Below are 12,774 nucleotides of genomic sequence, written 5' to 3'. Positions count from 1 at the left end.
AGTGCCTTCGGAAAGTATTCAGACCCCTTCACTTTTTCCACATTTTGTTGTGTTATAGATTCAATTTAAAATGGATTAAATTAAAAGAATTTGCCATCAATTCACACACAATACCCCAGAATGACAAAGCGAAAACAGGTTTTTAGAAATGTTAGTACATTTATTAAAATTGAAATACAGAAATACCTCATGTACATAAGTATTCAGACCCTTTGCTATGACACTCTTATAATTAGCTAAAATGCAAAAATATCATCAACAAATCACTCAATAAGTTGAATTGAGTCCATCTTAATGGAAGGATAATAGTTAATGTAATTATGGATTAATATCTTTGTTTTTATAGGGTCTCTGATTTGCATAGGAATCAATTACACACTGTGTGGCAAATTATTTTAATTTAATCCATTTTAAATTGAGTCTATAACACAACAAAATGTGGAAAAAGTGGAAAAAGTGAAGGGGTCTGAGTACTTTCCGAAGGCACTGTGCGGGTACAGGCAGTATGAGTCTCAAGAGTGTTCATCTTATTGGGCTGGTGTATGGGTAAGGCTTTTGCAGCCAAGCATGAAGACACTTGCTTCATTAACTCATTAAAGTCTAGATAAAAAAAAAAAAAGGTTATTTGTCTAGTTTAAAAGGCTGTGTTACTGCTTGTTTGGAATAGAAGCCTGCACTGGCCACACCCACACTCGCGTATCGGTCACCCGCCCCCATTGCCCACCAGAGGGCGCTGCGCCTGCAGTTTCGGCGAGAGGCTGCTGATGGGTGTTTCCTGGAACGCATACTTTAGGATTTAGGAAGGAACACACCCAGTGACATCAGTGAGTTTTGAAGAAGAAAAAAGTCTCAGCCTAGCCTGTGCATTGGAGGAACAAGGGGGCCGAGAGAGCCTTCCCGAAATTTTAGCCCCGTAGCCCGCAAAAGAAGTGAACGAGACTGAATCAACGCAACTCTAACTTTACCAAGTCTAACCGGGGAGTGGGGATTATAATACTTTTTCAGAGAGGATGTCAACTTCAGACGAGTCAGACGGGAATCGGCCGAGATATGGGTGTAAGTAGCAGCAAACTTTTTTTCTTGCTCACCTTGAGTTGCCATGTAGGCGTAATGGGCGTAATTTTTCACCTCTGTTTGCAGGTTTACAATCAGTTTAGTGTCTCGAAATAATCTATACATTTTGCCTATATCATAAATATCATGTAAAGGTTTTAGTAAGCTATCCATGAATTCTTTGCATATGGCTTGAATTTTGACAGCGTGGTTGCCACTGACTTCCGCATATTAATCGACATGATGATCATAAACTCAATGTTTCAACTTTATTTCACTATTTAACAGCGTTCATGTTATCACAACCTACATGGGTGCATGTTTCAGAGAAAGAGTAAAACAGTTTATCGTATTGCGAATCCAGTCCAGTAAGTGGGTAATAGTTTCGATGTGATTACCTAATTAAGCATATTCATATCTTTATGTGAATCTAAATAGGTTTGCATGCATTGTATCTGGTAAAACCTCACCATTGCACTTACTCAGGAGAAGTTATAGCCATTGATATTTATGGTATAACAAATTCACAGGATAGATATATTGGCTGTAAGCAACCTTTCTGTAATTAGGTTTCTTATATGATATGATGAGAGGCCCTTCAGTCCTGTATTTCTTGGCAGTAACTAAAGTTCCAGAATAAAAGAAGTAACTTCACAGACATATATTTATGACCTTTTTTCATTTTCCATTCTATAATGATCTAGAGAGAGAGAGAGCGCGCCTGCCTTGTAATGCGCGCTCTCCGGTCCTTTGCCGCCTCCCATGCCCGCTTCTTACTAAAATATATATTTTTGGCAACATTACCCTGTTTGCGGTGTAAGTTTTCAGTTTAGCTACAGCCGTGAACTGTTTGTCAATAAACATTATGTTGTTTTTCTCTCGCCGTAGGCCGTAAAGTTCTCTTGCGATTTATGCTGGTTCCATGGAAGGTGTTTTTTTTCTGGAAGTTCTTGAAGTGATACAACACGTAATTTTCCAGAAATCAAATGTTAAACAGTCTCTGGAGATATTTAAACAACACTGGCATCCATTTACAGACAGTGGAGTGGCTAGAGTGGAGTTGGCCTTCCTCATCAGTTTCAGTCGACCCTACAGTAATGAATCATCTCAATATGTACAACTCTCAGAGTTCTAGAGGAAGCCACAGGGGCTGGAACACAAGCCAAGTTATACAATCTCCCTCTGAGAGAACTGAGCAGCACTTGGAGAAGCTCACTGTGAGCTCAGCTAATTAACCCTATAAATGAAAGAATACCTATGCATTGATCAAACATGCTCATTTTGGCACTGAGGGGGGTCTTAAAAGTCCAATGGCATTTCATATGTTCAGAGCACCTAATTGCTCTGTGAACTTTGGAGTGAAGTCTTTACCCCTATACCCAAATGAGAGGTGTAATGCCACAGCATCTGTTTATTGATTCGCAGGGAAGTTTCTTTATTTGTTTATTACTGCACGGTTTTCTGATCTTCCCTGTTCTGTGTGTGTGTCTGTCTGTGCATGTCTGTGTGTGTATGTGTTGTAAATAATGTGTGTATTGTGCTTTTAGTGCTAGTATAAGTATTAACTGTGTGTGTGTGTGTTGCAGCTGTCCTGGATGGAGTGGAGCGGCTCACGGCTGAGGAGATGGACGAGAGGAGGCAGCAGAACATGGCCTACGAATACCTGTGTCACCTGGAGGAGGCCAAACGGTAAGATGGGAGCCTCACTGTGTGTGTGTGTGTGTGTGTGTGTGTGTGTGTGTGTGTGTGTGTGTGTGTGTGTGTGTGTGTGTGTGTGTGTGTGTGTGTGTGTGTGTGTGTGCAAGAGGCTAAACTATCTGTGACCAGCCTCCCTACAGACCTGGTCACCTGAGAGAGAGGCACACAAATGTCTCTCACCACAGTCTGTGTGGAGAGGAGTATGGAAATAGGGTGCTGTGGATTCACACCTACTATGTCTGTGAGTACAGTGTTTCTAGTAATCAGGGCCAGATAAGGAAGGTCCCCTTGTGTCTGTATCAGGGGATGATGGGGAACATTCCTCATTCCAATCCATGCATTACAATGAGACCGTCCTTCGATTTCTACCTCCACCAGCCTCTCCTGATATCTCTATCTCCAGTATTGCATGGATCCAGCTATTGCAATGGTGGTTGTTGTAATCTATGGTGTGTGTGTCACAACCTGAGGTGAACTCAGCTATCAGACTTCCTTGTTGTCACCATTACATTGACATTCTGTGATTGTTAGAATGTCTGGTTGGAATTCTCACATTTGAGTCTATTGAGATGAACAATGCACAGCTAAGAATAGCATTGTGTTACAGAGGAAAGCACCTTTACACTTTTAGTTTACAGTAAGCCACGACTGGGAAATGGAAAAGTCTTGTTGTTGTTGACAGGCATGGCATCTATGCCTCAGAGTTCAGCATGAAAATGAGATAATTTTAAGGTGTGTGTGTGTGCGCGCGCGTGCGCGTGTGCATGTGCGTGATTACCTGTGAGCTTCCTGGTGCCAGTCTACCACCTGAATACACAGTAACATGTTGATATTTGTAACTTAAAAGTTACATAGAAGTTCTTGCACACACACACACACAGTGTGTATCTTAGGCCCCCTCAGTGGACTTGCGCCCTCAGAAGAGGAAGGAGAGAGTGAGGCAGGAAGTGACTCAGTCCCTGTTGATTTCAGTATCTCCCTCTGTTGCCACAGAAACCCGCGGTTGTCATAGCAACAGGTTCCGGTAGGAGTGTTTGCATTTTGTGGTGCTGTATGTGTGCTTCAAATACAAACAAAGCTCAGTTAAGCTTAGTGTCCCCCCTCCGCCCTCTCTCTGTTTCCCCCTATCCCTCTCACCTTTTCTCTTCTCCCTCTCTCTTGTTCCAGTCCCCCTCTCCTCTCCCTCTCTTCTGCCCCAGTCCCCCTCTCCCTCTCTCCTGCTCCAGCCCTGCTCTCCTCTCCCTCTCTCCTACTCCTGTCCTCTTCTCCCTCTCTCCAGCCCTCCTCTCCATCTCTCCCTCTCCCTCTCTCCTACCCCTGTCCTCCTCTCCTCTCCCTCGTCTCGCCAGCCAGCGGTGAGCTGTGCCCACAGTCCCCACATCACTCTCTGAGCCACTTCATGGCTGGTTAGACTAAACAAGGCCTGAACATTTCTGTGACGCTGGAGGTGTTTTATGTTGCGGTGGCAGTGATCTAGTTTTCTGAGGTATTTAAAGGCCCGTCATGTATGGTGGTGGAGCAGGGGGGGGGAAACGTGTTCTCATGGATGTATGGTATGACGGGAATGCTTCTCAAAGGTGTGTGCGTGGGTGATTGTGAGTGAGAGTGTCATGTGAGTCGAGCGTAGAAGGCCTGTGAAATACTGTTGAGTTGATGCTCGATGTCTCTCTCTGCTATGAAATGCAAATGAGGCATGTTATCAATCCTATTTCCATGCTGTGCAATGGCTAGTTGAGTCTTGACAGTGTGGGGGGAGGGAATGCAGTGTAACATGTTTCGTTGAATGCTTATTGATTCCCGTTCGGGGCTGGCTGAGCTTTCTCTCTCTCTCGTATCTAATCAGATGAGATCTCTCAACACCTCTGGGCCTATCAAACAGCACACAAGCACCATTCCAGCTGGTCTGCACACCTCATTAACCCTACGCATGATGTCAGTCAAGTGTGCAGATGCTATGATAACATGACACTAGACATGTCATAGGAGCCTATGATAGGTTTGACCTACTGGTAAGTGTGTAGTTGAATTCCATGATGACAATGAGCTCATTTTTCAGTGACCTCCCTTGAGAAAGGTGAGGATATCACCCCTGGCTCTAAGAACCCCCCTCCCCCGTCACCCTCAGCTGACTCCTTATTTTAAGTGTGTCCTTGTGACGGTGACGGTATGTATGCAAGCCCTCGCACAGTTTTAGCAGTAATTGTGGAGGAGCTCTTTGTTTACCCTCCTGAGGGGTAAATGATAGTTTTGGTGATACAGTAATGTGTGTCTCTGGGAGGTTCTGTAACTGGACTCAACAGAGGAGATGAACGTACAACCAATGAGGTTGTTCTAAATCATCTTCTCTCCCCCGTCCCCTGCCCTCCAATGAGAACTCTCAGACCGTACATTATTTACGGCCTTGTAGCAGTGTGTTGTTGTTGCTCTGAAGCTGCTGCTATTCCTGGTATTCATCCTCCCCTGCGGTGTGGTGAGGTGGTGCCTGGTGCGCATTCATAGAACTGGTCTTGTTACAGCAGAGAGGAGAGTACACATACACACACACACACTCTCTCTCTCGACACACACATACACACACACACACACACACACTCCAGCTGCAGTTCTATCTACCACCACACCCTCCCATAACTCTTGAGAGGCCAGATTCCTCCCCAGATTCCCTTACTGCTGCTGCTGTTGACAGAGATGCACAGGTACTGCTGGCAAGCCAACCTGGTTAGGTCATCCGCAGTATGACACCTGAGAAAGGTGTGTGTGTGCGTGTGCGTGTGTTAGAACATTAGTCAGTGAAAACAAACGTCTGAGTAATCCCGTATCCATTGTCTGGTTTGTGAAGGTGTGTGTGTAGATGGGGTCAGAGGTCCTTGTCTGTGACACTAGAGGTATGTAGAGGAGAATGAAAGGGGAGATGTGGCAGTGTTGCAATGAAGAGAGAGACTGACAGGGTGACTGTGTTTTGGCCTGCATTTTCTACAGTGAGATTCTCTCTTTATTTCTCTCCCTCCCTCCTTCCCTCCCTCCCTCTCTCACATTCTCCCCCTCCCCCTCCCTCCCTCTCTTTTTTGCTGTCTCTCTCCCTCACTCCCTCTCTCTCTCTCTCTCTCCCCCTGCCTCCCCTTCCTCTATGCTTTATGGAACCCCAGTCGGAGACATGAGAGGCTTACATCAGAACATGCTGTGGGTAACAAAGGCTGTAAATAAGAAGTGTATCTCACCATTAAGGGAGTACTTCACTGTGTCTTAAACCCCTCCCCCTGCAGCCTGCATAGTCAGCCCAGTTCCCCCTTAAAGGCCATTTTCTAGTAATTTCCTGTTTCAACTCATTTCCAGGCGCTCTTCTCCTCAGTGGAGGCTGGCAGAGGTATAAATCGCAGGACGGGCTCATTGTAATGCATGAAACGGAATAAGGAATGGTATGATACCATTCCTCATCCCATTCCATGCATTACAATGAGCGCGTCCTCCGATGTCTTCCTCTGCCAGCCTCCCCTGTTGCTGTTCTACAGAGCAGAGGGAAGCAGTCATTGGACAGTGATAACAGTCACCAGAGGAGAGGTATTATCGCAACAATATGCCCATAATCGTCAAAGTCCTTTTTGATTGGCCTGTAAACTTTGACCTTGTAGTGGCTTGGCGTCTGTTGACTACCTGTGTGAGTGTCGTGTGTTGCTAGGTGACGGCAGTGAAAGCAGTACTGTTAATAGTGAAAGGCCAGTAGAAGCACAGAGAGAAACACACTCAGTCTGTCACTAGGTTGTCTGTCGTGCCCTACTGAAACACAGCTGTCTGCCCGCTCACCCACCTGCCTGTGAAACCAGACTCTAGAAGTTACCCTTCCAGTTTAGATATCAGTTCTAGGTAAACACCAACACTGGATGAATAGATGGTGCTGATAAGAAAGGGCAGCTGAGAGTGAGGGAGAGAGAGTCTGTCTGCCATGCTTTGTGAAGTTTGGGGTTAACGGTTTCATGTGACTGAACTGACTGTCCTTCCTCTTGCTTGATCAGCAGGCCCAGTCTATTCACCCTGTTTGTGGCTATGCAGTTTCTCACCTTGTTATTCACGAACCACAAGATGAAAGACTAGCCATGTCTGAGTCATGTTCCATTACTGTCATTTCCCTACTGAATCAGCACTTTTTCACTGTATTCAATTGGCTCGTTTCTGTGATTTAGTTCCCCCAACACACACACACACACACACACACACACGTACGTGATGAGTGGATCAGCTTCTCCTCTGAGTGTGTATGTATGTGTGTGTGTGTGTGTGTGTGTGTGTGTGTGAGACTGGGGAGAGGTCAGTCAGTGCAGGATTCCAGTGTTGCAGTAAAGCATGTAATGGACTATTTGGCTCTCATTCTCTTCCTCCCTCTCCCCTCTCTCTTGTTCTCTCTCTCTCTCTCTCTCTACGTGTTCTGTCCTGTGTGTGAGTTCACTAACAATAGTGTTCAGAGTGTATGTTGTGTCTCTCTACAGATACGGAGGAGAATGTATAATTAAATGTTGTGTCCATAATTGTAGCGTAACCTGATAGTGTCTCTTCCACTCACTTCCACTTGGTCGGATCCACACACTGTCCCTTTCTCTCCAGGCTCCTGTTATAATCAGACACCAGCTCTGTCTGTCTCTCTCTCTCTCTCTCTGTCTGTCTGTCTGTCTGTCTGTCTGTCTGTCTGTCTGTCTGTCTGTCTGTCTGTCTGTTTGTCTGTGTGTGAGAGAACTTGAGTTAATAAAGAGAAGTGTTTCTACCCCTCAACATTGTGCTGTATCCAGATAAAGCACACTACACATTGACCTTTCCTTCTCAGCCTTGTATAAATATACGCGTCCACACACACACACACACACACACACACACACTCACGCAAAGCAACACAGACTTGACATTGTGTGGGAAGGCAGTGGCACGACTCCACCTCTCACGCCAGTGTGAATAGTCCACGTTGTGAGACTCCTTGTCTCTGTGTCCTTCCCCCTCTCTTTCTGCTCTTACACCAAAGCCCTGTCTCAAAACATCATATTTGTGTTGTATTTAACTTTTATTTAAGCTGGTATGTTAATCTAGAGCCTTTGTCATAAAAAAAAAGTTCCATCTTTGCTATCCCTTGAATCGCTCCCATGTTCCATTCTCCTACCTTAAATCAGAGCAGATCACATGTAAAATTTTGGAACGGGACCCCCAGCAGATAACATGTAGAATATTGGAACGGGGCCCATAGCCTGTGCCTGTTATGACTGGATGGGGGTATCACCCTCATTGTGTTTTGGAACAGGAAGTGAACAGGAACCTCCATGTGTGGGACAGGAAGTGTGTGTTTGTGGTCTGCGGCTCAGGGGGAGCCCTGGGAGAGGCGGGGGGGGAAGCTGGGGGAGTGGGGTGCTCAGTGAGGACACTCATGGGATCCTCTTTCTTCTCCACAGTCACAACTAAAGGGTCCAACATGACTACTGTTGGGAAAACCCCCCAGGCAATGTGACCCACAACAATACAGTTGTTTAGCTCAGCTTCGCTCTCTCTCTCTCTCTCTCTCACACCCAAAGGTTTGTTCCAGGGGAGGCTGGTGGAGGTTGAAATGAGAGGACGGGCCCATTGTAATGCGTGGAATGAGGAATGGTATCAAGCACATGCAGATCAGGAGTGTGCAGCGAGGGAGAGGGACGTCTGTGTATCTCTTCCTGAGGAGACAGTGGTCAGGTTGAAGCCCCTTCCTATTGGACTGACCTCTAACCTCTCCGCTGTCTGAGGCTTCCTGTGGTATGCCAACAGGAAGTGTTTTGCAGACCGGACTGGACACTGTCACACGTCTGACTAAGTGTAGTAGATCAGCTAGTTCTAGCTAGCTAGCTAGCTAGCCTTCCCTCAGACCTGAAGCAACTCATCGCCCTCTCAAACCATGATAGCTGAGATTATACGAGTGCTACTGACAGTTTCTTCACTAACACTGTGTGGAGTGCCGGGAAGGCTGGTGGAGGTAGAAATCCGAGGATGGGCTCATTGTAATGCATGGAATGGAATGAGGAATGGTATCATATGTGTGTTTGATACCATTCCTCATTCCGTCCCATGCATTACAATGACCCCGTCCTCGGATTTCTACCTCCACCAGCCTCCGCTGATATAGAATCCAGTTAGAGCTGGTACATGCTACACAAGCTAAGCTAATACCTAACATGTTGATGTACTGGTAAAGCACACAGCGTTCCCATTATAGGCCAGCCAACGTCTTACCTGTGCATTCCATACAACACTCTCATATTTGAGGTCGATTTATTATCTCAGACTGGCTTGTTAGCAATGACGGCTGACATTTCTCTTGGCATCAATTTGATTGTCACCATTCTAGAATTCCATTCATTCAGAGCGGTGGTGTCAGGGAGGAGGGTGGGGCTGTGTTTGTGCTGGGCTGGGCTGGGTGTGTCGCCCTGATAATAGAGTCATTAGTACGGGACCTTTTATGGAGCCTTTCACTGCCTCTGGGCCAGAATGAAAGGAGGGGGTTGTTCCTCTCCAGCCCACCCCAGCCTCGGTGCCCCGGGGCTGGCCAAGCTGGTCTAAATGGGGGGCCTGTGTTTGGAGCCCCTGTGTCATGACTTCCTGGGAGGGGAGTTGTTTCAGCTGGTGTGTGTGTGTGTGTGTGTGTGTGTGTGTGTGTGTGTGTGTGTGTGTGTGTGTGTGTGTGTGTGTGTGTGTGTGTGTGTGTGTGTGTGTGTGTGTGTGTGTGTGTGTGTGTGTGTGTGGTGTCTTTTGACTCAGGATGTAGTTGGTTAACCCTGTTGTATCCCAGTTACAAGGCCAAAGTTGCTAGAGAGTAGGCGTGCATGCTGTCTTAGGAGAGGGAGAGAGTGTTTGCTCTCCTCAGAAGGCTGTGTTTGGCATCGCTGCGTGTCCTCTATAGCCTATCTGCCTTATAGCCAATGATAATATGGCTTTCATAACAGAAAACACATACTTAAGGCTACTGCGTCATCAAGTACAGGTGACACACACACACACAAAAAACACACACAAAAAAACATACACAAACACTGTATATTTGCGGGGAAACTGTGCTCTAGGCCTATATGGATTTGTAGAAGGCATCACTTCACATCAGTTTATCTCTGATTGTCATAAGGGGAGGTAGCTGGTATGATTAGTGGAATAGAGACCGGAATGTTTGCTAACTGGTAGTTTTACTGGGAGGCTAATACTGGAGGCTTATACGGGGAGGGTTACTGGGTCAATTGTGCGGATAGCTACTGAGATTGGTAATGTTTCTCTTCTGGTTGGACTCTATAATGCTTACTGGTATGGTTACTAGAGGAGTTAACTGGTTGATTTAGTGGAATTCATCCATTCCCAGTGTGATACCTCAGCATGGCTTCCCAGTGGCCCAGGGTTAACACAGACACACAGGAGGAATGTTGACTTCTCATCTGACCTAAGGGAGTTGAAAGGTCACGCGGGACAGGAGTAATGCTGGCATATTAGACGAGGTCATGTTTAAGTGTTGGTGTGTTTGATTGACAGGTCTGTTCTCCCATGGTGCTATTCAGACCCCATGATATCTTTATGATATCCAACACTGAAGAGGGGAAAACCCAAATCTGTCCCGTTGTTGAAATCCCTTCCCCCGACGGGCCAAAGGGCCATTGTGAGATCTCAAGAAGTGGGACAGATCTGGGTTCCCCCCCCCCCCGTCAGACCCATTCAAGGCCTATTGTGTATCATTGTGATAAATAGACTAGATTAGATTAGATTCTACTTTATTGTCTTCTTGCGCAGAAATCTGTTTTGCATCACATGATACGCACGCACGCACACAAACACACATCATCATTTATTCCTTTGAGTAACCACCCTCCAACACACACTATAAACTTAAACAAGTTTGGTGACAGAATAAGAATTACTGTATGTTTCTCAAGTGTTTGTTGCTGAATTTGATACTCGGTGAACCCAGTCCCAGCTCAACTCCAGCTCACCTCTCCTTCCCCTCCTCACCCCTCCACAGTCTCTGAGAGGGCTATTCTTCTTTCCTGTTGCCCTTAGTTACTAGGGTGTTGCGTTCCCTAGGAGGTGAAAGTATCAGTTGTTGGTCCTACTGTTGTTATTACTCAACCCCTCACAGTGTAATGTCACTGGCTGTTTCACTCTTGTATTCATTCAAGGTGTGTTAAGAAGAATGGTTTATGTATTGGTCACCGTGTGTGTGTGTGTGTGTGTGTGTGTGTGTGTGTGTGTGTGTGTGTGTGTGTGTGTGTGTGTGTGTGTGTGTGTGTGTGTGTGTGTGTGTGTGTGTGTGTGTGTGGGATATATTCTCTCAGTTCATGTGTGGATGCAGGTTTGTGTGGAAGAGGCTTGTATGTTTCTCCTCAGCTCTGCCACAGTATCACATCTCTCTTGTATGTGTGTTTTTATAATCTCTCTCCTCTCTCCTGGTGTGCAGGTGGATGGAGGCGTGTCTGGATGAGGAGCTGCCACCCACCACTGAGCTGGAGGAGGGGCTCAGGAACGGCGTGTACCTGGCCAAACTGGGCAACTTCTTCGCCCCGCGCACCGTCTCCGTCAAAAAGATTTACGACCGCGAGCAAACACGCTACAAGGTGATGCCAGTGACAAACGTGACAAGCACATGATAAACGCACGCAATACTACACGCTAACATCATCTTTACACCGTGAGCCAAGAATGAATGTTAGGATTCGAACAAAAGAGGAAACCTGGGGACAGCTTTTGATTGAATAGAGCCCCAGGTTACTGTCTATCTGCACCAGGCTTGGTTTACTCAATGAGGAAGGAATAAACGTTTGTGTAATATAACTGACAGTTGGTGATTCTTCCCTGCAGGCCACAGGGCTCCATTTCAGACACACAGACAATGTCATCCAGTGGCTCAACGCCATGACAGAGAAGGGCCTTCCAAAGGTGAGTGGGCATACAGGACACACACACACACACACAACAGAGCTCTAACATGCGATGATCACCTGATCCACGCTCAATGACACAGCCAGGGGAGGACAGCTTCACTGTTGTGTCATAATCCCCAATTTTGCTTTACCATCCTGGACCACTCCTGTTTACAAGACGGGGCCTGTATCCCACACCCAGTCTCTATTACAGCACTGTCACCCCCCCCCCACCCCCCCCCCTTTACAATGTGAGCGCTTTGGGTGTCTAGTAAGTTGCTTTAAAAAAAGTGTATTTATTAATAGTCATTAATTTATTAGTATTATTACTTTGATATCAGGTGCGTATTGAGCACGACCCGCGTCTCGTCCAAGCCCAGACTGACTGACTGACTCCAGTATTCCTGTTGTCTCTCTGTCCTCAGATCTTCTACCCCGAGACCACAGACATCTATGACAGGAAGAACATGCCCCGCTGCATCTACTGTATACACGCTCTCAGGTACACACACACACACACACACACACACACACACATACAACATTGCAGTAGAATGTCCTGAGATTAACTATTTTGACATCACATTCATTTTCCTAAGGTACTATTACTTATGAGTCACAGTCCTATTACACATCTCGTTGAACCCCACCCTGATCTGCATTAGTGTGTGCTTAGTTGAGACGGAACTCGGTGTCATACTGCAACCCTTACCTCCTCACTATTTGCACTGATCTCTCTCTCTCACACACACACACACACACACACACGCACACACAAAACATGTAAACAAATAAAGAAGTAATCACAGACCTTTTGTCTGCCGGAATGTGTATCTCTGATATGTGAAGTTGAACGTGTAGTGAAAGTGAAAATCCACGTTTGTTCGGCACGTGTATTAACATGTTTACGAGGTGAACCGTGTGTGTGTAGCTGGCTGTTTCTTCCCTTTAATAAGGCCTCCTGGCTCCCTCCCCCAGGGGTCTACAGATGCCAGAACACTGCTACAGAAAACATGTTTATAGGCGGTGTTAAGCGAAAAGCCATAGAAGTTACAGTACAACGTAGTGGGTGTGTGTTGTTGCTACCTTTGCTGTAGTGATGGCTGCTATCCCAGACTTATAAAAG

At 46.2% G+C, this 12,774-nt stretch overlaps 1 protein-coding gene across 1 annotated transcript in view; it reads left to right on the top strand.

Annotated features, from left to right (window-relative positions):
- Positions 1-858: 858 nt before the first annotated feature.
- Positions 859-12,774, top strand: part of iqgap1 (IQ motif containing GTPase activating protein 1) — a 31,383-nt gene continuing 19,467 nt past the window's right edge. Inside the window, exons 1-5 of the mRNA XM_083691521.1 lie at positions 859-1,056; positions 2,640-2,742; positions 11,186-11,342; positions 11,587-11,664; positions 12,074-12,150. Of these exons, the coding sequence (XP_083547647.1) occupies positions 1,011-1,056; positions 2,640-2,742; positions 11,186-11,342; positions 11,587-11,664; positions 12,074-12,150 (461 nt within the window). The 5' untranslated portion in view covers positions 859-1,010. The remainder of the gene's footprint in view (positions 1,057-2,639; positions 2,743-11,185; positions 11,343-11,586; positions 11,665-12,073; positions 12,151-12,774) is intronic.

This window comes from Argentina silus, assembly GCF_951799395.1.
Source record: "Argentina silus genome assembly, chromosome: 19".
Taxonomy (NCBI): Eukaryota; Metazoa; Chordata; class Actinopteri; order Argentiniformes; family Argentinidae; genus Argentina; species Argentina silus.
This window is presented reverse-complemented; position numbering and strand designations above follow the sequence as displayed.